This window comes from Miniopterus natalensis, chromosome 14, assembly GCF_054644295.1.
Source record: "Miniopterus natalensis isolate mMinNat1 chromosome 14, mMinNat1.hap1, whole genome shotgun sequence".
Classification (NCBI taxonomy): Eukaryota; Metazoa; Chordata; class Mammalia; order Chiroptera; family Miniopteridae; genus Miniopterus; species Miniopterus natalensis.
In genome coordinates this window covers 45333198-45358624 of record NC_142094.1, presented here as the reverse complement: position 1 = coordinate 45358624, position 25427 = coordinate 45333198, and the positions used below count along the sequence as shown (strand labels likewise).

Sequence of the window (25427 nt, the reverse complement as noted above, 5' to 3'; positions counted from 1 at the left end):
CGCTCCGGGAGATGGAGAATCGTGGGGTGTATTAGTCCAGGAGCAGAGAGGTGGCTCTGACTTGCTGCGCCGCTCCTGGGAGCGGGGGGATAAAAGGCTGACCCGGGGGGAGCGTGGCATTGGGGAGCCCGGCTCCTCGAGCAGCGCAGCGGCCTTGCCCAGGTGTGCGCCCGGGGGTTTGGCCAGGAAAGGGCAGCGACTGCTCACCTTCAGCTGCTTGCTCTTCTCACGCAGCGTTTTGCGGTAGATCTGCAGCTGCTCTGCGGCCTCGGGGCCCGGCTGCCGGGCCAGGATGTGCTTTAGTTCCACGTACAGTTTCTCCTTTTCCTGGTGGACAGACGGAAAGCGGACGTTAGCGGCGGAGATTAACAGCCCAGCAAGACAAGGGAAGCGCCTTTAGCAGCGTGGCCTCGATGGTTCGGGACCATCCTAAGCTACTTCACGGCTCCGTGCTGATTCCACTCACCCACAGGTTCACTCAGTCATGCGTCAGACTGACCTGATCCAAGGGCTATGGTGTGCCCGGCATTTAGGTATAAATAATGTGGCAGGTAAGGGTGAGAAACTCCCTTTCTACCTAAATTTACGGTCACAGGACTGAGAGACAAGGGCGGTGATTGGAGATCTCGACGAAGCGTGTATAAAGGCAAGGAGTGGCTAATTCTGGCTGCAAGAGTTGGGGGTGGATTTCACAGAAAAGGTGCCTAAATTGTACCTTGGAGAATGAGGAGTTTCCCCAAGCAGAGAGAGAAAAGAAGAGCTTTGAGGGCCAAGGTGTAGTGACAGGGCAGCTCGTGGTGAGTCCAGGCAGCAGGCGCTCAGGGCAGAAGGAGGGAGGAGCGGAGTGAAGAGAGCTCGCTGGCTGCAGCTGGACTGCGTGTGTCACACAGGATGTAGTTTGGGACCCCATGGAGCCAACGCTGAGCCACGCCTGGGTTTGTCTTCAGAGGAGTACAGCGCTGCCTCAGTTTTCAAACATCTCCGTGGACGAACATTTCGGATTACGAACGCCATAAACCCGGGAGGAAATGCCTCGGTTTTCGAACACGCCTCGGAAGTCGAACGTGCCCCACGGCTTCTCCTGAGGCCAAGATCCTGAGGCCCAGCTGTCGGCTGTGGATCCCTCGGTTTTCCAACGTTTCCAAAGTCGGACGGTCTCCCGGAGCAGATCACCGAGGGACGGCCATAACTCCAGCAGCAAAGCAGAGAGAAGTGTGAAGGGACTGCCCAGAGCACCAGCACAAGCTCCACAAAGAAAAGCTGGGCCCAAGGCAACTGGTTGGGGTGGAAGGGAGGCAGATGTGAAGGCATTTCTGAGGCAGGATCAGCGGGGCTTGCTACATGGTGGGACAAGTGAAGTCGGGGGGAGCAAGAGCCAAGATGACTCTCACGTGGACATGTGGGGGCTGGAGCGCGATGGTAATGGGGACAGAGAGGCCAGGCGAGGGGACAGTACTGGGGGAAGGGGAAAGGGAAGGGAACTGCTACTGTATTCTCCCCTGATAATCGGCGGTTTGGGGGCATGTTGAGCTTGGGGCCCTCTAAGATATGTACAGGAGGAGTTGAAAATACCCCTGAGCTGAGAACTGAGGAGCAAGTTGGAGCGAGGGGTAGGGCCCCGCTAGAGCCCTGAGAGTGGGTTCATCAGCCAGGATGGCTTACAGGGTGAGCCGGACATCCAGGTTTGGGGAAGAGCCAGCATATGTGGGGTGGGAGAGGAAGAAAGATCCAGAGAAAGAAAATAAAGCAGAGTAACTGAATGTCCCCCAAACCAAGAAAAGGTAGACGTTTAAAAAGGGAGGAATGAGAAGTGGTCAGTGACATCAAACAGGGTACAGAGAAGAAAGAGACGAGGGACAGGAGTGGCCTTGGGGTGGGCAGTTCGGACAGCACCACCGACCTTTTTGAGAAAGTCGCAGTAGCATTTGGGGTGCAAAAGTCACGGAGGTTGAGGAGCAACTTAAAAGCAGAAAGTAAAGAAAATGAGTCCTTTAGGAAATATGACATGAGAAGAAGAGAGATGTGGAAATGGTTTGAGGGAATAGGTTAAAAAAATCCAGGAAAACTAGGATATGCAAATTTGGAGACTTAAAAGGAAGGACTTCCTAGGAACCCAAAGCAAATCTCGGTTCAGTAACTTAATTTAACCGATAAACAATATAGAATTCCCATTTGTACCCTAAAGTTGAATTGCTTGTAATGTGTTTTCAGATCCTTGAACTAAAGATACTACATACAAGCAAAGATTTTTTTTCTAAGACATTTCAATTCTAGATTCTCTTTCCTTGAAACTGCACTAATTTGAACACTGATAAAGACTAGTGTCTAGTCTCTACTCATTTGTCTCTGTACATATTATTTTCTTAAGATAATTATGCTAAAAGAGCAAGATATAAATAAAAGCCTTCTCATTAAATGAACCATCCAGTCAAATGGAAATGATTTTTTTACCTAGAGTTAAGTATTCTTAGCATTGTCTTCAAATAATCTGTTTTTGCCTAAGAACATAAAAGTCATTTTAAAAAATAGTAAGAGAAAATTCATTAATAGTCATGGTTACCATTTGTCTTAGTTGTTTTTTTCTTTTATTTTCTCTGGCCAAATTATAGAAACTTTATTATAAATAACATGGTTTTATTGTCAAGAATGTATGTAACTTAAAAATTAGTTGGATGGAATAAGCTTCTGGAGAAATACACTTAGCAACACAATACCCACCATTTAAGAAATAATTCCAGCCTTGGCCACTGTGGCTCAGTTCATTAGAGCATCCACCGTCCCATGCACCACAGGGTCGTAGGTTCAATTCCCAGTCAGGGCACATGCCCAGTTTGCAGGTTTGATCCCCAGTCGAGATGCATGTGGGAGGCAACCAACTGATGTTTTTCACATCAATGTTTCTCTCCTCCCCCCCCCCCGCCCTTACTCTCCCTCTAGAATCAATGAAAATCATATCCTTGGGTGAGGGTTAATAATAATAATAATAATTCCAGAAATGACAAGGAAATCCAAAAGCCCACGCATGCAAAAGAGGAAAACATCAACAGATCGAATTACGAAGCGGCGCTTTTCCTTTGTTGTATGCCTTATAATAAATACAATCTTCCCGGTAAGTGGGTGTAGCAAGCAATGAGAAAGATATCAGAGGTGAGTTTACTTTCTATAGCCACTTAATGCCTGCTCTGTTGGGAAAATAACACTTCTGGCAAGGCTTCAAGATTCAGTTTGGAAAGGGCGATAGGTGTGTGGAGAAGTCCATGAGGCTGTTTTGTCCATTTCTTCCGCTCACCTTTCTCTAGGCCAGAATACAGGCAGATGTGAAAAGCAAAGAACCCCACAATCGGCTTGGGAGAGGACAATGTCTTAAACGGGAAAGACAGTCTCACTCCAAAAACCTTCACATGTTTCACAGGCGTAATTCTTTTCAATGGTTCCAGGGAGGGAGGGAGGGAGGAAAGAGACACGGAAGAAAAGCTGGAAGCAGCAAATATTGTTACCTCACCCCCTAGGCGAGAGAATCCCAAGGTCAACAGGAATGAATGGTGCATTCAAAGTCCCGTGACAAGTCAAAGACCTCATCGTGAGATACTGAAGTCGCTTTTCCATGCAACACCCCCTCTGGGGCTTGAAAGCATGTTATAACCCTAATACAACCTAGATCAAACTGAGCTCCGTAAGTCCTAAAGGCTACAGGATCATATCACTAGAAGCACAGCGCCAGGTTCGAGCTTTAGCAGGAAGAGCATGACTCAGCTGCCACCTCCCCTGACCTACACCGTCTGAGTGAGTCTTGCCCATGTCCTCTCACAGGACGTGCAATCTTCACACAGAGAGTAACGAGTGGTGCCACTTATCCTGTCGCTTTCTTATAGCTTCCTGGGGTTTTAGAGGCTGTGAGTTGAAATGGATTTATTCTAGCAGATAATTCAGCGACTGAACAGTGAGGACCCACAGGTGTGGAGAAGAGTGAAGACACTGAGTAAATTAGCACGAGACCTGCCTGAGTATCCAAAGTCAAAAAGCTCCGAGAGTTAAATAAGCCGGGGTGAGTGGCGTGCAAGTGGTGACAGCGGAGTGTGTGAAGAGCAGAGGGAGGGGAAGGGGGGGCAGGGCTGAAATACAGCGCCAGGCTCCGGCGGGCATCATGCTGGTCTACGCTTACAGCGGAAAGCCTGGCCTAACCGAAGGGAAGGCTGGTCAGCATTAACATTCTAGCTGTGTGTATCATACAGATTTGTATTTTGGGAGAACGTGCGAGTAATTTAGATAAATATGAAGTGTTTGATGGATTGAAGGTCTTAAGTACGATTGTTTTCCAATTTATTTCTCTCCTAACCCTCTTTAAGGGCCAACCAAGCTCTTCAAACATTGTGCAATGGTGTGTATAATAACCCCATTTAGAGACAAAGCATGCAATTCTATTATAAAGAGAATCTATCTTATGCAACAGAGACTCATTTGCTGCCCCATGTATATTGTCTCCATACGCCAGCAGTGGCAGAACCAGCTGCCTTGTGATACATATAGTGTCCTTCTTCATTTGGCCACCTCCAGTTCTTTTGAAACCAAGTCAATTAATTTGTCGCTGGTTTAGAAGCACCATATGTCAGTGAAACATCATAAGAAAAATCATAACTAGTTTATTATTTCCCCACCAGTGAAAGATTGCATCTTCAGGTTGGCATTTCTTTATTCAGAGTTTGTTCATAACATACATCAATATGATCTCGTAGCATGCCTCCCTCCTTGTTACTTTATGAACAGCTATACCAGAAAAAAGGCTAGACTACTAACACCAAGAGACTAGCTTTCTCTTTGGCTGAGTATGTCTTACGCACATTAACAGTGCGATGCCCATTCTTAAAATTATGTTCTCTTCTAGATATCCCAGTCTCTCAGTTGGACAGACTGTCAGACATGGTCACAGATTCTTCTGTTACAAGGGTCTCCACCAAGTTATACCGGATAACACTACGGTTTGTTGTCAATATTGGCTGAGTAGAGCAGTAAGAAATTAATTACAGTATTAGCTTCAAATAATGCTGTCATTACATGGTGATAGTCTCTGACCCCATACTGGAAACTCACAGAATCACTCAGGCTTCAGGTATTTCTATTTTATCTGACAATAAATTAAAGTCTACATTCTGAACAGTCTATGCAAATAAGGGTCAGGGCTATTCCGGGTACAATTCCGAGGAAGAAACTGAATTGCTCACAGAACTCCTTTGCCCACCGAGCTATAATTTTATAGTCACTGTCTGTTTACAGTCCCTGCCTTTTGCTTTGCACCTTCAGCTGAAAACAGCAGGCAGTTCACATTCACTGTGCACTTAGCCCCTCTTCTTCCTCAGCTCGCCTACTCGAGGCAGTAACTAAGAGGAACTAATTAATTCTGCTTTAATCCGAATCTGTTCAGCAAATGCCAGTGCATTGATTCTGCTCACCTTGGAGTCATCGGTTCGCTTGGGTGAGCTGTGGGGATAATCGCCTCCCCGGGAACCTAGCTAACCCGTGTGAAACAGGCCGCTTTCCTCCCGAGCCAAAGACACGCGCTTATCAACACCCACCGTGGTGAAAGCCGCCCACGCAGATAGATGCTTGGCTATCAGGTACTCCCAGGAAAGAGACACAGTCTGTCTTCACTCTAGCTCAGCCAGTGGGTTCAAGATGAAGGTCGTTTTTTTTAAAATCCCAGAACCAATGCATACACAGAAAATCTCTTTACCAAAATGTCAACAGATGCCGTTTATGTTGCTTCAGTGTTTAATCTTTATGAATCCATTCTTTCTCTCCAATTGCACTATGAGCCTTTAGGTTCAGAACCACAGTGATTTTTCCATATATCTCTCATATCTACTGTTATGTTCTACTCATTCTAGGGGCTCAGTAATTCTGTTGCTTACAATTATATTGTCAGCACACTGCCCATTTACTGTCTTTTAGTAGTACACACCAACAGAGGTAAGATATGTTTATGTTGAGAACTTCTACTTGAGTTAGACCATTGGGTAACATCTTCCAGTTAGCAGAATTTGTATAATTCACCGGTACTGTAAGTTTCAAAACTTTGAGCTAAATATTTTCATTTTCTATATTATATATAACTCAGAAAATCACTTGATGCACAATCTTGATCTCTTAGTTAAATATTAGTAGTGGTTTTCTAATAGTGTGAGTGGTTTCAAATGCTTTTTTAATTCATAAATCTTGCAGATGTATTCAATTAATTGGCTCTGAAAACTGGCGTATGTGCATGTGCATATTGATACATGGAAGTAAAAAAGTCCTATCATAACTCAAACTACAGTCCTAAACTAAATAATGTGTTGATTTTTTTTCCCAACAGCCTCCTTAAACACAGAAATTATAATTGCACACATAACTCTTTTCCACACCTAAAAAAAAAAAGCAATACATTTTTGCCTCTTTGTTTGGTTTCAGTCTTTTTTCCACACTCCCATCCCTTTCCGTAATTCTTTACAAAAGACTAAAGCCAGATTTCAAATCTTAAGCAAAATTGCTTTCCTCTCTATATAAAGGCAACTCCAGAACACTGCCTAATTTATCTAAAAATGCCTGTTTTCATTAGTAGGAAAATAAATTAGAAACTCTGTACACATATTACATGTCTATCTAACTTTAGAAAAGCAAAAAATAATGGCTCATACCTTGGGACTTTATTGTTTATTAGCTTTATAACAAAAATGTCAGCTAAACTGAACTCCGGACCTATTTTGTTTATGATGTCATGAAGTAGTAAAGCCCCCTGGAGAGGAGAGGAGATGCTGAATTTGGGGATGAAACAGAATTACACAGCTGAGTTCCTTATGAGCAGGGAACTACTTGGTTACACAGTGATTCTTGGCTTCGGATGTAGATGATTAAGTGTTTTATGAGGCATATGAGAAATTTACATGCACTAACCTTCACCATTTTTGCAACAATAGGAAAAATGCTGCTGGTGCATTCTGATAGACGCAGCACAAGCTTTCTTCAGAGATCATTTTGCAAGGGATTTTATTTCCAAATGCAAATATATGTTTGTGAAGTCCTATACAAAGTATATAATCATCTAGATTAGCCTGAACTTCATTACCAAAACAGTTGACTTATTTCACCTTTGCATCTTACCTAGCAATTTAATATCTGTGAAGAGTGTGCATATTTTAAGTAGTGATAGTGTTGATATTTTTAAAGCCTGTAATAAAACAGGTCTTAGAAAATTCAAGTCAACTAAGTTTCTATTTAGTACCAGCACTATGCATATTATTGTGCTATTTCACACGAAGGCCAAAAACTTGAAGGAGCTTACTATTGAGTTGAGGAAAAACAAATAGTTAAGTCATAAAAGAAGACAAGACTAATGCCAGACCCCCAAAGAGGTGCCAGAAATAGTGTGTGGTGTATGGGTATATTCATAGGTAGAAATGAAACCCATTTGGTGGAACATAGGAAGGGAAGTAGTTTAGGTGGATCTTGGTGAGAATAAAAGTAGAAATAATAGCACTTGTATTAATACATTAGAGAAGAGCCTCACGATCAAAAGGCAGATTTAACAGAGAAGGTCAATACACTTAACATGTGACCAATTTCCATAAGACGTAGTAAAGAAAAAAATTTGAATGAGATTTTTTTCCTTGGAAAACTGATCTAATACTCATAAAAAGAAGCTTATGTGTCTTATAATTTAAAATTTTACATTTTAATTTTAATGTACTACTTACTGGAAAAAAATAATCTATTAAAATTACTGGGTTTTTGACATAACAGCACTGTATACTACAATTTTACTTCCTTCATATATCTGACTTCCGTAGTACAACTTTTTCTTAAATTTTTATTATGTAACAACCATACAAAAGAATATATAGCATATATAACTATAAAGCATAATAATAAAATGAAATAGAACATCATCAAATACCTGGAATCTGTGCACTTCCTTCTCCATCCCATCCCTGTACCTACACATCAACCAAGGTAAGCACCATTCTGAATCCCATTATCACTCCCCAGATTTTTTCATATTGTTTCAGCAAATATCTATTATTTAACTTTGTTTTGCTTTGAGCTTTATAAAAATATATCCAAATGTAGCTAGTTTTCTTTGGCTTGTTTTACTCAACACGGTGTTTCTAAGATTTATTGATGGTGTGTGTTTCTGTTCATGTCATTCATTCTATTGGGTGAGAATTCCACAATTTATTCATTTTCCTATTGGTGGGTATTTGGGTTGTTTCCAGGGTTTTGTGTTTATCAACAATATTACTATGAACATTCTTGCGCATGTTCCCTAGTTTACAAGTGTTCCTGGCAAAATAATACAATAATTAATAAATAATAATACAAGAATAAATTGTTTTGCATACTCACAACTGTAAGCCTACTTTTTCCCACCCCTGTATATATAAAATTGTGCTTTGCTTTCTTTATAACTTCTTTTGAGAAGCAGACATTCTTAATTTTAATGTAGGAAGGTTTATCCATAATTTCTTTTATAATGAATGCTTTTTGTATCTTAGTTAAGTACTCAGACCAATTATTTTTAAAAGACTTCTTTTATCAGAAATATTCAAAGGCTTCATTAATTTTCCCAAATCCCCGCTTAATCCTTGAGAGTTAAAACATTTTGAGGTACCTACAATTATACTTGTCCAATTTTCTCTTTTTCCACTAGATGCTGATGCCATTGCCTTTGTATATGATGCCAGCAATTTTTTTTATCCACTTGCATTGACTTTATGATGTCCAACATCTTTCGCAAAGTTTACAATTTTACTTTACAATTGCTTTGCATTGAATCTGCATTCCCTGTTGAGTATTAATACTATTGGACAATCCAACTGAGAAAGAGAGACCAATAATATCACAATGGGCAGGAGCTAGTCACATGATGCAGGGACGCATGTCTGAGTAGGCAACAGTGATATAAATGACAGGTTCATCAGCAAATATATTTATGTTGTGACAGTAGTCACTTTCCTGCACAATCTCACAATCTGGCAGAACTGGACAAAGAATGCTGGAAAGAGCAGCAGAAGCAAAAACAGCAGCTCTCATTATAGAACAGGTATTGTGGATGTGCCAAGGATGGTACTAAGCTCAACACATGTCATTTCAATCACTCATCATGACAAATCTGAAAACTGATTGTTTACTCATCTATTTAAACACACAGTCATCTGACCATTCATTCACCCAACCATTCATCCATCCCTCCTGGTGCTGATGGGTGCACCAGGCACCGTGCTGCTCTGGCATCATCATCACTGTCGTTGTGGTTGTTCTCATCATCACCAGCTACCATTTACTAAGAAACTACTATGTGCCAGTTACCTTTCATAAATTATACCCAATTCTGACAATTCCATAAATTAGTGGGTATCTCCATTTTACACATGGGGAAACAGGTTAAATGATTGACTAAGGGCATTAGCGCTAGGGCTATGAAGCAAATCTAATTCCAAAAGACCAAAATCTTTCTTTTATACTGCGTGTTGTAAAGGAATTTAGAGTCTAATGTGAGAGGCACACAAACAAGTCAACCAACAATATGTTGTGATAAGATCAATTCTAAATAGGCACAAAGGATACCACAAGAATCAGAGAAGGAACAACCCTAAAAAGAAAGGTCCCTGAGAGTCCATCAATAATGGTTCTTCACTTCCCAAGCTCAAGGTGTTCATCAAGCTCAAGGCTGCCTAGCTGGGTCCATAGGTTTTTTTCCCCTGGATCTCCTCTCTCTCATCTTGCTTCTTGGTGATTTTTTTCAGGTGTGAGAGTGAACTAGCCTTCATGAATGTTGGGGTTCTAGAAATAGAAATAGCCTAGGGGCATGCTTCAGTAAAGTACATTACATATTCCTTGGCCCTAAAGGGGGCTCCTTCCTCAGGCCCCGTCTAATTTGTCTAACTTAGAGGACCTCAAGGCCTCCTATACTTCTCTCCTTAAAGCCTAAGGTCAAAAGTCAAGCCAGAAAGTGAACTCCCAGCTTCCTCTCACCAAGGGGTCACTGAGGCAGCAAACATAAGGGAAATTATAGAGCCATAAATAATTAATTGGGCCCATAACATGAATGAATTTCTGAAGACTAATAGGATAAGGCAAAATGATTCCAATTATTCATAAAATAATAATTATAATAATTATAATAATAGCTAACATTTATTGAACACATATCACAAGTTCTGAAAACCACTTTACACATTATCCATGTAATCCTCATACATCGGTTCCATTTCACAGATGAGGAAACTGAGGCTCAGCAAGGCTAAGTAATTTGCCCAAGATCACACATCTACAAATTACACTCAGAATTCAAATTCAGGTCAGTGTGACCCCAAGCCTGGACCAGCACAACCTGAACTCCTTTTGGTCCATTGCCAAACAACCTCCCTCCACCACTCTTCATCACCAGCCAAACCAGAGTGAGTGACGACCCCAGGAGAGAACAGAGCAGCTATGTAATTGTTACGTTGACAATGATAGCTGCCTAAAGAAAGGACCTTACACAACCAAGTTATGAAATCATGCCATGGGGCCAATGAAAGGCAGCTCAGGGAAATCTGGCTAACTTGGAAAATTCTTTGGAATAGTACATAGTTTTGAGTAAGCCAAATTAAATTTTAAAACAAGTAATACTCTGATGGAATTACATACTCAAGTTGAAATAACTCCAATATTGTGATTAAATCCTAAAAAGCTTCCAAGCGGTAATAGGACCATGACATCACAAGGATGGGCCTGAGCCCTCCGCCCTCTCTCCATTGCCAGTCATGTTACCCGTATGACCGTTGCAATATGTCATTGTCACTCCCTGGCCACTTATTTATCCAGAATGCCCTTCTCCTACTACCACCCCCACCCCTTGTCAAACCTCATCCATCAAGACCCTACTCAAAGCCACTTCCATTGGGAGACCTTTCCCATTTCAATTTAACTGCATCTTTGGTGTTATCACGGTATTGTTGGGTATTTTAACCTTGGGTTCATTCAGTCATATTCTTCAGTTCACAGTACATGATCATCACTGATCCATCTTTAATTTTATACATAGCACAAATAACACTACAAGAAGCATCTTCGGTATGACATATTTTTACACAACTGATTTATTTTCTCTGGATTAATTCCTAATGTGGAATTTCTGAGTCAGAGTTTGTTCATTATAAGGCTTGTGGTATGTGCTCAATAAATGTTAGCTATTATGATAATTATTATTTTATGAATAATTGGAATCATTTTGCCTTTTCCTATTAGTCCCCAAGGAATCATTCACATTATAGGCCCAAGTAATTATGTGTGGCTCTAGAATTTCCCTTTGCTGCCTCAGTGGTCCCTTGGCGAGAGGAAGCTGGGAGTTCACTGTCTGGCTTGACTCTTGACCCCAGGTTTTAAGGAGAAAAGTGCAAGAGGCCTTGAGGCCCTCTAAGTTAGACAAATTAGGGGGTGAGGAAGGAGCCCCTTTTAGGACCAAGGAATATGTACTTGACTGAAGCATGCCCCTACCAAACTCTCTTTTTAGAGAGAGTTTAAACTCTCAATTTAAACTTTGTTCACTGTATATAAAACTGCCTATTACCCCCACATTCTCACTAGCACTAGGTACCATTATTCTCATTTTCATGGCCAATCTGATAGGCAGCAAAGAATATTCTTTTAATTCTCATTCCTTTGATTCCTAAAGTCAGTCATATTTTAAATGTTTATTAGCCATGCATATTTCTTCCTTTGTGAATTGTTTGCTTGTATCTCTACCAATTTAATGGCTGAAGTAATAATCTTTTGCAATTGATTTACAAAAGTTCTTTAAATATTAAGGATATTAAGCATTTTTATGCAAAAGTAGGCAACTTCCAGGTGGCCACATCCTTCCCTCAGTTCTACTTCCCTTGGTAGATGCCAACAGTGGTGACCTACCCCCCTCCTGAAAGTCTCTCCTGCCTTGGCCCCTGTGAGACTACCCTCTGAGTTCCATTGTAAAATGGAACACCTTTCACTGAAGGACCCTCAAGACAGCTAAATGAGCTTTCCTCTCTCCTCTCCTAAAACCAAGGGAAAGGAGAGGAGCTGCAGAATGCAGAGCATGTGCTTGCACACGCAATGTCACCCTCCTACCTACCCTTACACAACCACCTTCTCCACTGTCTCCACTTGGGGAAAAAGCCAACAATGATAAAGCCACACCAAAGTTTCCAGAACCCTCAGTGTTGCCAAGGGGACTTCTGGTCAACCATCCTCTATGTACACACCCACAGGGGCCACAGGGCTGGGTCCCCCTCTTCACCTAGCTTGCTAGCTTCTCTCCACTCTACCTCTGTGCATCACCTCTCTCTTGTGACAAAGGGGCAAAAATAATATCCTAAATGCACAAGATTCTGAAAAACAAAGAGAGGATCAGTGCCTGGACAAGGCAAGGATGAACATTTTTTATGTGGAGAATTTCATTGTAAAAAATCGAAAAGAAAACCTGTATTTAGAGAACCACAATTGGCTAAACCTTTTGAGTGTATGTTAAAATCAATGAGTTGTGAGCATGAAATGAGGTAGTGTAGGTGGCAGTGCTTTACAAAATGTAACTTGCTAGATAAATGTTAGATACTTCCATCATCATCTATCTCACAAAGTTGTTGAAGACCAAATCAGACAATATATGTAAAATTGCTTTGTCAGCTGGAAAGAACATTTATAAATTGTAATTATTACGTGATATTTTGCCTCTAGCTAAATTAAGAGTCAGACCATGCCAATATTGAAGAAAATTAAGATAACTGCTAATTTCTTTTAAATTTACATCCTGGAACTGTTTATAAACTGAGAATTCTAATTCATTTCTTTCTCACCTCTTTTCAGATGAACTGGTTGCAATAAACCTCAAAATCTATTAACAACAGAGTCAATTTCCTGGTAACTATCAACTAGATTACTGGACTTTGGATTTAAGGCCTGAAAGTCATCTTTTGTGCCAGTCCCACAATAACTAGGCCAGTCCATTTTCTCTTGTGACTATTTCCATTTCCCTCAGCATCATAACATCACAATTCTACTGCAGTAGCTTCCTGGACATTCACTCTATCTTTAGTCTCTCTGAATTCCAACCCACCCTTCCTCCAGGTGCTGAAAAAACCAACATCATTTCCATTATTCCAACTAATTTTTTTAAATAACTGATTTTATAAACAAAACGATGAGTCAAGAGATAAAAACAAATTGAATTATTATTGGAAAGAAAGAAGAAAACCATCACTTCTTTGAGAAGTTATGAGTACATACCTAGAAGCCCCAGAAAATCAACTGAGAAGCTATTTAATATGATAGGCTGGACACAAATAACTATGTAAAAATTAACAGCTTTCTAATATGCCAGCAGGAACCAACAGGAACACATAATGGGGGGAAAATTTCTTTGACCATAACTGCCAATCTCCACCAGAGGCACAATCGGGAAGACAGAGAGTAGAACCAAAAAATTACTTAAATCTCTGGCTTTTCTGTTATAGTAACTGTTTGCTGCTTTTGTGTGGCATGGGTTTTCTTTCCTGTTTTGTTTTCTTTTTGTGTTCTGTTCAAGGTTTAAAGAGTCTCATGGTCTAAGTCTCAGCCTGGACAGCTGTGGGGGAGACAGGGAAAGGGGGAGTGATATCAGGTGAGGAGGAGCAGGGGAAGGCCGTGGGGTGGGCAGCGGGCCCTGGCACAGTGGAGCAGCTGCATCGACCTGGGAGTTATCACTGACCCGGATGAAAGACTGAAAGCCACCTTTGGCTCTTTACCCTTGACCTTCATAGGTATTTAACTGTCAAGCCCTACAAGTTAGTCTTTCTAAAGGTCTCACAGATTTACTCCTTTCTCATCCCCACTACCTGTCCCTTACCAAATATCCTCAGTAACTTGGACCCAAATTATAACTGTCTCTCAACTGCTGCTTCATCCCCAGACCGTGACCCCACCCCTGTGTCCCTTTCAGTCATTCCTCCTCATCAGTTTTACTGTGTCATACCCCTGACTGGTTAAAATTCTGCAGAACATAGACCTGGAAGGTCAACCACCCTGGGCTATGTATAATACGGGATTCACCTCTCAGCACAGACTGCGTGGGTTTGAGCCCCAAGTCAGTCACTAGTTAGCTCTGTGAACTTGACCATATTACTTAACCACTCTGGGCCTCCGTTTCTTCATTTGTAAAATTGGCCTAATACATAAGTAATAAAAATTATTGTGAGGACTAAAAATAATGCATAAAAGGAAGGACCCACCACAGGATTGGACACCCAGTCACACCACAGGCAGTCAAAGGTCATGACTACTGCCACGGGAGTGTGGTCTTTATCACAATTACAGCCCATAACTGTCTACTGGAGCGAGTTTGAAGCCTATGCTGGTCTCATAGAAGACTCTATAATTGGTCCCCATCTAACATATCCAAAAGCACGCCTCAACGTAAAGTAGCCACTCGGCCCCATCTCCACATCCCAAGTGCGCACCCCATCTCAGGACTTTTACTCATTTCCTTCAGCCCGAAATACCCTTTTCACTTGTTTCCACATATACCTCTTTCAAGAAAGCTTTCCATTACCCCACCCACATGCCTCCACGGTGCCTTCCCTACACCAACACCACCACCTTCATATGCAGCTGGCTCTGTCCTGGCGGTTTGAACGAGTTATCTCCCTTGATCCTCACAAGGCGCCTAGGAACCAGGTAGTGCTGCTCCTGCCACTGCTTGCAGCTGGAGTCACTGGGGCTCTGAGAGGGTGAGTTGCTTGCCCAAGGTCACAAAGTTGCCCAAGGGCTCAAAACTAGATCTGAGCTCTCTACGGCTATCCCACCCTTCTTCAACACATATTTTTAGGCAATGGCTGAGTAAGTCAGCCCAATCACATCTTCTTTGTCCTCGAGAAACCAGTTCTCATTCACTTCCCCTGTTCCTACCCCTTTGGCTCTTCCAGCTGTTTTAAACAAATAGCATATTATATACTGCCCTAGACAGTGTCTCTACTGCATAAATGGGCACTCACTATTGTCAGTACCCAGTGTAATGTGATTATGCATAATTGGGTATTGTTCATAAGTGGAACCATAAAGTGATGGTCTGGATTTTCACATGCTGCTCATAGAGACCAGTCTCATTTCTTTCCAGATACACATCAGGAATCTTCTCAAATAGAATATAAATCTATTGCAGGTAAGGACCATATTGTTTATTCATTTGTGTCTCACAAACTTCTGCAGACATTAGAGATACCCCAAAATACCTTTTGGTTCATAATTGGCCTTCCAAGCAGGCTTTCTTAACTGGGGGGACAGCAGGTTCCCGGAGATATGCAGGACCAAAGGATATAAATGGGAATGGTCTATTACTTCAGAACAGGCAGCACACCGGGCCCCTTATACACACTGGGGAAATGTTTCCAACTGTAAGAAGCCAAAAGCAAACTGGGTTTGATGGCATCAATATAATGCTTAATATGCTGCATATCTGGCATCTGTTCCAGAGGAGACTGCATGTCAGGAACTCAGAAAAGGTCTCCCGGGCATATAGGCAGCTCTCAGTCTGTCTCCTACAGATTAAATACACTCAGGGTAGGGAATATACATTTTTAAATGCATGATTCATGAGCCAGACTTGACACCCATCTATCAGTGCTGCTTTAAGGGTAATAAAATCAGTGGTGCCATTATAAGGAGAGGGAACTTGATGACCCACTGGAGAGTTCTTCCAATCTAAACGATTCTATAAATTCCCCTAAAATCATAAAAAAGCAGATTAAGGATTCCTGTAGGTGTTTGGACTATAAATACAAATTAATTTCTGCTCCAGCTGCAATTTTTCTCATCCTTGTAAGAAGCACCTCCATCTCTGAGATATTTCTGGGTGAAACTCCAACAGAGCAGCTAAAGATAGATAGGACTCCCTCTGGTTCTTGTTGGCAACTATTTTCTTCTAATTTCACAAATAAATCTGCATCTTGAAATGAACTGAATTGAATCCTGCTGCTGTCCAAAAACATTTATCACTGAAAATCTGTTTTGTTTGGGGAGTAAGATGTAATTGTGCACAGATTCAATAAGAACCTAAATGTTCCACTGAGAAATTCTTTATTGAAAATGTTTTGTTCGGACTCTAAGTAATCTATTTATTTCCATTCTCAGTTACTAGTCATATAATTCAATTTGTTTTTACTTTAAAAAATATGCTTAAACACTGCTCTTATTTTTAAAAATGGAATTGTTTGTGACATCAGAAACTCACAGTATTCTTCTCACTCGGTTTTGTGAAACTTAGTTCAAACTGATCCTTATAAAAGAAAGAAAATTAATCCTTCTTAACATTCCCTCACCTATTAGAGCTCAATAGAAATCAAAGGAAAATAGTAAATAATGTTTTTAAAGATTAATTTATCAACTAATACATGTTTGGTCCACCTATTGGCTCTGATTCAATATGAAGTCAGAGACCAAAATAGAAATGAATAAATGGATTGTGGATCATGTCTCCAAATGCATGGGGATAAATGCCTATCCCTAAGGAACTGTGCTCAATTATGACATCACAGATGTTTCTCCTATAAAAAGAACTATGTCCTGCAGCAAACTATAATTTCCCAAATAAGGGGAATAAAAGATTAAAGAAAAGAAACACATGTCAGCAATAAAATCCAAGGATGGGGACCAGATGCCAGGAATATTAAAATACCATATACGACAAAGGATTATAAAAAAGAAACCTTATACCACTTGAATGCTTAAATGCAAAGTATTTCCATTCAAACTCACCAAAGAAAGGAGATTGTTGCAATACTACCACATGTATCCATGACCTTGGGCAGTCCTCTCCCACATTTACTCTGGACTTAGCCACATGACCTGCTTTGGCCAATGGATATGAGCAAGCATGACACAAATGGAGGCTCAACAAGTGCTTGCATGGGGCTTGTCCTTTCTTCCTGCTCTGAGACATCCTGACACTGTCATAAGAATAAACTGGGCGAGCCTAGTGGAGACATATATGTAGTTCAGTCACTCCCCTTGCCCCAGCCAGCTGCCAGCACCAACCACTGTACATATGAAAGATGCCACCTAGATCAACCAGCTCCTAGCAACCTACCAGCTGCCTACAGAAACATGAGTGAGTCCAGGCATGCCCAACAGAAGAACTGGCTGGCTGGCTGAACCCAGCCTAAATTGCCAACTAATAGAACCCATGATCTAATAAATGATTATAGTTTTAAGCCACCAAGTTTTGGACTGGCTTGTTATACAGCAAAAACTAACTGATACTGAGGTCACCACAGAACTTATTTCATGAGGACCCCAATGAATAGACCAGTTACGATAGAGGGAAAGAGAGAGGCTGCCTTAAGGATGAGTGGGTCTAGTAATTATTCCCAAAAGTGAATTTACATATGAAATGCTGAGTTGTTACACTAAGCCATTTATAAGCTACTATTTTGGAGATCTTTCTAAAATCTACATCCAAAGTACAACACCATGAAAACAGCAGCTAACACTTATTAAGTGCAAGCATTGGGCTATGTACTTGATAAATCTATACAAAAACCTCATATGAAAGGCATTACAATGATCTATATTTTACAAATCAGGAACTAAGGCTTCAGAAAGTTAAGTAACTTGCTCAGAGTCACACAGTGTTATGAGTGAGCTGGAACTCAAATCTCATTTGCTCAAGAGTCAAAGTTCTTTAATCACTATGCTTTTTTCTACCTGATACCACCACCACCACCACTCATGAAAAGCTTCTCTAGTCCATTGGGCTGGGGAAGTCTGAAGCAAGAGACCTACTCTCTCTTTCTTGAATCTTAGATGGCCAGGCAGAGTAGGCCCAATGGTGCTTACCCACCTAACTGAAGATATAGAGGCAATGGGATGGACAGTGGACGGGCTCTTGCCCTGGCCTGCTGACCTCTGACACAGAGACCGGAGCAGGAGAGCTTCAGCACACAGGCAGGGGCTACGCCACCACAAACATGTGACCCAAGTCTCTTGTGATCCTGTGCTCATCAGATTAGCAATGCCTTCCTTTCAGTCTTGGGAGGGGTGGAGGTAGAGAGGAAAAAGGAGTCTTGGATGGGGCTGAAAAAATGGGTGGAAAGTTGGGCAGAGGTGCCTTTCTTCTCATAGAGATAGAAGGTGTTTCCATGAGGAAAGGGAAGAGATTCAGCATCTACTGCACACTTAATGTCTGTCTGTTTTTTGTTAATGAAACCTCTGGAATCAGACCTGTTATTTCCTGGACTTCTGACAGTTTAAAATGCCTCAACCCTAACTCTTAACATTGAGTTGAAAACAAGGGTGAGGGGAAGGAAGTCGATCAGGACAGTCCCTTTCGAAACTACTTGATTCAAGATCCATAACAGGCACAAAACCCTTCCTAACCAAACTCAAAATCAAGCCCACCAGTTAACGGTGTATCTCCCTGGGTTGGTGGAAATTCAAGGGTTTAAGGTATGGTTGAAGGTATAAACTGGTTTTTAACCTCTATCTGCCTAATCGAGCCTACCAGAGCCAATCTGTTAAGAAATTCTTAATGCTTGTAGGGCCCTAACGCTATGGGAAGTTATTCCTGGCACATTTATAGAGAACTAGTGAGAGGGAATATGAGAAGGCATGAGATAATTGAGCACATTAAGTATACCTAGGCAAGTGTGAAGGGACACAGGTTGGGAAATTTATTTGCCTTAAATGAAGCTGAACATGATTTTAAGCCCAAAACATCTGCATGTTAAAAGCCTGCTACCATAAAAGAGACTTAGCGGGTCCTAGACAACCCTGCACAATCGCCCTTTTTCTTAGAGCTGCCAGCAATGGCAGAGGCATTTTTTTTGAGGGCCCATAAATCTCTTCAACCTTTCGTTTCCTGATGTTTTAAATGGGGTTGTTGCAAAGGTTAAGAGATAAAGTAGTAATTCCTTAATTTTAGATTTCTTGGACCTGAATAACTCTCCCCAAAATCTTGGAGGCACCAGCATAATCTTGCTAATTTCTTCTTTTGCTAAGTTTTAACATGAACAAGAAAAGGACCAATAGATAATATTAATGTAGTGCGATGTAGTGCTCTGTGCCAGGGACTATTCTAAATGTCTTTCATATATTAATAGAATCTCCCCCAACAATCCTATGAGACAGGCATAATCACTCCCATTTAACAAGTGAGGAAACAGTTACCATAGACGGTAACCCGCCCAGGGTTTTGGAGCTGGTGGCAGAGCCAAGATTCAAACTCTAGTAATCTAGTTCCAGGATCCACAGGAAGCTCTCAACAAATAGGAAAACACCTAGCGCTCTTGCCAATTGTTTCATAAAGGAAAAGAATGTACACAAAAAAATAAGAGAATGCCACTTCCAAAAATAAATAATATTTTACTTCTCCAAAAGAAAAAAGGAACAGAAAAAAGAGCAGTACCCAAAACTGAAAAGTAAAAATTGGCCCAGCCAGCATGGCTCAGCGGTTGAGCATTGACCTAGGATCCAGGAGATTGCGGTTCGATTCCTGGTCAGGGCACATGCCAGGTTGTGGGCTCGATCCCCGGTAGGGGGCGTGCAGGAGGCAGCTGATCAATGACTCTCTCATCATTGATGTTTCTGTCTTTCTCTCTCTTCCTTTCTCTCTCTGAAATCAATAAAGATATATTTTTAAAAAAGAAAAAGTAAAAATTGGTTTTATGCTACACAGTCATTCTGTTCCTTTTTACTACAAACCAATGACTATGTTTGGGAACATATAGATTCTCCCAGCCCCCAGATCAGCCTTTGGGAACCACTGAGATACGATGTATGGAAAGCCCATCGGACGTTCATGGTTGCTATCAGGCTAACCGAGAATGAGCCAGGTGCCCCAGAGCCCACCTCTCAGAGCGCTCACTAAGGCTGTGTTAGCCGCACCAAGTGGCTAGAGGTATACAGTGCCCCACAGGCCGACCACACGCACATCTTGGTTGAGGCCAGCACTAGCTTTCTGTTCACTGAAGAACCCATCTCCAATTGCGCCTTCCACCCTCCCTGACAGGTGAAGGGCATGGGTTAGAGAGCAGGCATCCTCCAGAAAGTCCCAGGAAGACATGACAACAGAGAAGCCGCCTGCAAGGAGCAGCATGCTGGGGGGAAAGAAGCCTTCTCAACCATTTCCCACACTTCAGACGACAACAGAAGACTCTGCAGAAAGTATTCCCCCTCTCATCTCACTCTTCTTCCCCTTAATTTTAGAATAGAACAAAAACCTCCAGGTGGGCTTCTAGTCAACAGCTTCAGCTTACACTGTGCCTTTTGATCCACCAGTCTCTCTCTACTGAGGGAGCATCTTCAATAATTTCTGCTCAGTTTTGGGAAGATGATCACTTAGTTATCTGCTAACGGAGTGGCCAAGAATTACATTTATTGTAGGTTACACCTCCAGAAGCTGGGACATGATATTAGAATTCTGCCTTCCATGTCTTAAAACAGTTCTTTAATAATTGTACACTTTTTGAATAATTTTTTGGTGGGGCTGAGTTTAGTGGCTTTGTTGGGAGGCACCATAGAATAGTGATGAGTGGCTCTGTTCCAGATTCCAATGACTAAAGTTTGTAAGAGAGGGGCCAGTAAATCTATTCTTCAATGGGCCAGAGAGTTACTATTGCGGACTTTGTGGGCCATATAGTCTCTGTCACAACTACTCACCTCTGCTATTGCAGCATGAAAGGAGCCATAGACAATACATGAATGGATGATTGTGGCTGTGTGCCAATAAAACTTGATTTGTGGAGACTGAAATTTGAATTTCATATCATTTTTACATGTCACGAGATATTACTCCTCTTTTGACTTTTCTTCTAACCACTTATACATATAAATATCATCCTTGGTGTGAGCCAAATACAAATAGGCAGTGGCCCAGAGTATTCCAAGTCCTGGTTTATAACTGCAGCTCTGGCATTTCTTAGCTGTAAACCCTTGGGCAAACTTTGTTTTGAAGCCTCAATTCCCTTGTCTGTAAAATGGACACAATAATAGCATCTACCTCATCTGACTTTCCTGGGAGAAACAGTAAAAGCAAAGTGCTTTAGCACAGGGTGGCTGGGCGTGTCCTCAGCTACAATAAATGTGCACTGTTACTGTACTTTCCTCCTCTCATTGAAACACTCTGCAGTGTCTGCCAAGTCTATCCAGGCTACCATTAAAGAGGATCAAGGATTTTCATGTCTCTTTCAACAAAGAAACATTCTAGACTTTTCATACTAACATCAGAAGCCTCAGAGAGTTTGTGGGACCCTAAAACATGCTTTGAATCCTGGATGCTCTTATTTGTGAGTTTCCTCCTGGAACTCAGTAGCTGCAGTTCAAGAGCTGAGGACAAGAATGTGAGGTTATCATGTTCCAAACCAGAAATAATGATCTTTTTTATTTTTTTTCCAGAAATCATGATACTTTTTAGCACTGGCCAATTCTCATGACCACTGGCATTCTGCTAAGTGTCTTACACAGATCTTTCCCTTCATCTTCACAACAACTGGAGGATGCTGATGAGATGATGAGCTCCAGGTTTCAGAAAAGGAAACCAAAGTGTAGGAAGGTTAGGTAACTAGGCAATCCCACAGGCCAGGTAACCAGAAGTCATGAGGTTCCTTCCTTAACCATAGCTCTTGCTTTGCAGCAAAGAAGAGAGTGAACATCTTTTAGGGGCCCCACACTTCTCTAACTGAACCCACATCCTGCACCCCTGGGGATCTTGTTAAAATGCAGGTTCTAGTTATTAGGCCTGGGATGGTCCTAAGGTCTGCATTTTTGAAGAGCCCTCAGGTGATGCCAATGCCACTGGTCCCAGGACCACACTTTGAGTAGCAAGACTCTAGATGAAGTGAGAAATGTGAATTTTCCCCATTAATGACTAAAGTGGTCCACACAAAATGAATCATTGGCCATGAGTTTCCCGTAGTGAAGAGTCTTTGGAGCCAGACTGTAGAAGTTACAATCATGACTCCACCAGGTGCCAGATGTGTGGCCTTGGGGGCAAGTCTCTCAACCTTTCTGTGCCTCATGTTTCCTGCTAGTAAAGGAGAAAGGTAATAATTCTGATCTCATAGAGCTGTGACAATGATTAAGTAAGATGAGAGATAAATGATTGATTGATAGATAGATGATAGATAGATAGATAGATAGATAGATAGATAGATAGATAGATAGATAGATAGATAGATGATAGATAGATGGAATGTAGAGCAATGCCTAATACATTATAAACTATCAATAAATAAAAAATAATCAGAAGATCAGGAAAAATGAAGATCCTTACCAAAGAAGTATCTAAAAATGGTTGGTTCCCCCTGCGCAGCTAATAGCTGGTACAAATCCATTCAAATCCGCCTATCAGTCAAGTCATTTTACAGTCAAGTAAACCAGACTTGCATCTAGTCAGTCGTAAAATTAAATTAGAGAGAAAGTTCACCTTGAAAGGGCAGGACCCAGAAGCCAACAAAGAAGCAGCCCTTTCCATCTCATTGATTATTTATTTATCGGAGGGACATGCCCATTCCCCAGACCTCTGGGCACAAGAAACAAGCGAGAATGCACGTGATGATTTCCTAAAGTGACACAAATCTGAACTCCCCCAAAGCAGTTTCTTACTTAGGTGATGTCAGTGTGTCACTCATCACTACGCAGTGTGCTCCCAGGCATCCTAGCCCTCTAAAGTAATTAACCCTCTAGTAATATGTCACTACTGTCCATGTTAAGGGAAATGCCTCACTGGTCTCATCTGTAAAATGAACATTCTGGGCAAGATGCTTCAGTGCTAACATTCAAGGTCAAGTTCACTCCCTTTCCCCCAAATTGTACCACCTTCTCAGGTGAACCATGGGTCATTCCACACACATACCCCCATCTGATGAGCTATTGTTCACTGAGTGCTCACCAACAAGCACAGTGTCAGGTACACGGAAGTACTCAATAAAGGATGGCTGTGACCAGAACAAAATCAGGGCACCATCTTTTAAATGAACCACAGTATGGCCTGACCGTATCATACAGTTACTGGATCTCAACTGGAATGGCAGTAGGTGGGTGGGATGGGCAAGGCCAAATGGGAACTTGGTTGAGAAAGTGGCCACTGCCTTTCCTAAAGTTGGATTGGCAATTTACCACTCAGGTGAGAAGCTAGGTGAGAAAGGGACTGAAAGAAGGGGGTCTACTGGTTGGAGGTCTTCAGGGCCTATCAGAAACCTCATCTCTTGAAATTTCAGCTACACCTGAAGTTCCTGGCACCCCGCGATGGCTACCAGTTCCTGGAACACTCTGGCAGCTTCCATCCCTGGGGCATGCAGAGTCAGCTTTTCTGCTGCAGGCCAGGGCTTCCTCAGAGGTGGGAGTGGAAACAAGTAAAGTTCCCTCAGCTTTCAGAAGCAGCCCAATGGCCCCAGTACAACTTTCAACCAGTAGGGAATGGGAGTCAGTGAAGTATCGCTGCCTCCCTGCCTTTGACAGGTCAATTCTGCAATGTTTCAATGTGGTTCCTCAGAGGAACTCCAGTGACACTGGGATTCATATGTTCACAGCTGTGACCAGCTCTCTCTCTCTCTTTCTCTCCTGCCTTTTCCTCCCCTTCCTCACTCTCCTGCTCCCTTACCCCAACTTCCTGAGATTACCCCCCAAACTACCGGGACCCAAGACCTTGACTCAGTCTCTGATTTGGGAAACCCAAACTGAGACCCCTGACTACCCAACATCTTGTCCAGAGTCCCATGGCATTCTGTACGGAATCACAGACCTTGTCATCACACTGCACTGTGGTTGCAGAGCTAGGAGGTCCACCAAGGCCAAGATCAAGTCAGTCTCACTCACTCTGGAGCCCCAGGCACCCTGGCATGTAGAAAGCACTCTGTGAGTGTTAGTGGAGCGGGTGCCAGCAATTCATCTGCTGCCTGGGCATCGGAGGGTCAGGAGGCAACCCTTGGTCTTTTCAACAATTCAGAGAAATCCTTTTCTGTTTTCGAAAAGCTTGTAAATGAATTAAATAGTCATTAGCAGCAGGGGAAAAGACATCTAAGGAAGGTGCATCTTCCATTAAGCTCACCCGCCGCTGCTGCACCAAGCATACCCCAGGCTTGTCTGCTCTTTGCTTGCCTCCCAGGAGGAACCCAGCTCCGCCACCTCCACCTGTCCACCCCTGCTCACCACCTGCAGCCTCTTCCTTCCCCTCCTCCCCCATCTCCTCTTTCCCTTTTTATTTTTGTGCTCTGTACTCTGTCAAGGAATCACGACAAAGCACTAGATCAAAGAAGAGCAATCCAAACAGGAAAGCCGATTGTGCTGCTGCTGCTCCTTTAAATCTCTTTCTCCCCCAGGGCTGAAGCTAGAGGTTGCAAACTGGCCTCCTGTGGGCCAAGGGTGGTTGGCAGATATGTTTCTGGGAAGCCCAGGCAATGTTCTTAAAGTTACAGATATTTAAAACTCAGTATACTGTGCAGAAAACTCCACACTCCCAGCTATTCTTGAAAAATTAAAGATTTGGCAACATGAGCCCATACTTAGCTGGGGTGGGGTTAGCTGCTTCCTAGAGATGGACCCACAGTCCCATGTGCTGCAGTCCCCACCACTCCCTTTTGCCTCTGACTCCGAGACCCTTGTCAGTTGCCATTTATGATCGTGATGGGCCAGGTTTACTTTGCTCTTTCTTGCTGCCTGGTCCTGAGGGTGCGTGTATTTGAGCTTGCTATCCCATATTTAAACACTTGGAAAAAACAAGTCCCAGCTGCTGTGATTGTTCCATGTGTTTTTAAGTGCCTCTGGCAAGAAGTTAGAGCTTCCTACTCTAAGGCTATCACGCCTTATGCCATTATTCGGAACCCGATCTTAATGATGATGATGGTGATGATGATGATGATGTAATGATACCTGGGTAATGGATAGTAGTTACTATTGGCACATATGTCTGCCTAATTCTACAGGTGTCTTTTCTTTCCAAGAAGTCATTAATACTGAGGGATTCAGAAGAATTGAGGAATAAATGGTGCAAACACAGGAAGGAGAAGCCAGCAGGAGGCACATCCCAGGTATGCTTGCATTGCCCTTGCTTCCTTCACAGGGAGAGGAGGCTTGTGGGCAAAAGAAAAGAAATTCTTCCCGTCCACACCTTAGATGCTAATTCTGGCAAGAATGCAGATTTCTTCATCTTACCTCTGAAGCTGTAAAGTCAAGCTCAAGAACCATTTCCAGTTATCCCCGAGCAAGGGGAGAACCTGGGGAGCACCACGTGAATCAGCCAACCTCGGCATACAAAAAGGACACTGACAGTCTGAATCAAGTTTATAGAGCTAGAAGTTAATAACAAAAAATGCAAAGGCAACAGGAAGAATCATGTCCATGAGCTCTCAGAGCTCAAAGACAGAACGTAAATAACCTGAGACATGTCACTTACTGAAGGACCAACATTCTTC

At 42.3% G+C, this 25427-nt stretch overlaps 1 protein-coding gene across 1 annotated transcript in view; it reads right to left on the bottom strand.

Moving 5' to 3' along the window:
* Positions 1 to 25427, bottom strand: part of CFAP58 (cilia and flagella associated protein 58) — an 83522-nt gene that overhangs the window by 6846 nt on the left and 51249 nt on the right. Inside the window, exon 16 of the mRNA XM_087824083.1 lies at positions 208 to 327. Coding sequence (XP_087680209.1) covers positions 208 to 327 — 120 coding nt within the window. The remainder of the gene's footprint in view (positions 1 to 207; positions 328 to 25427) is intronic.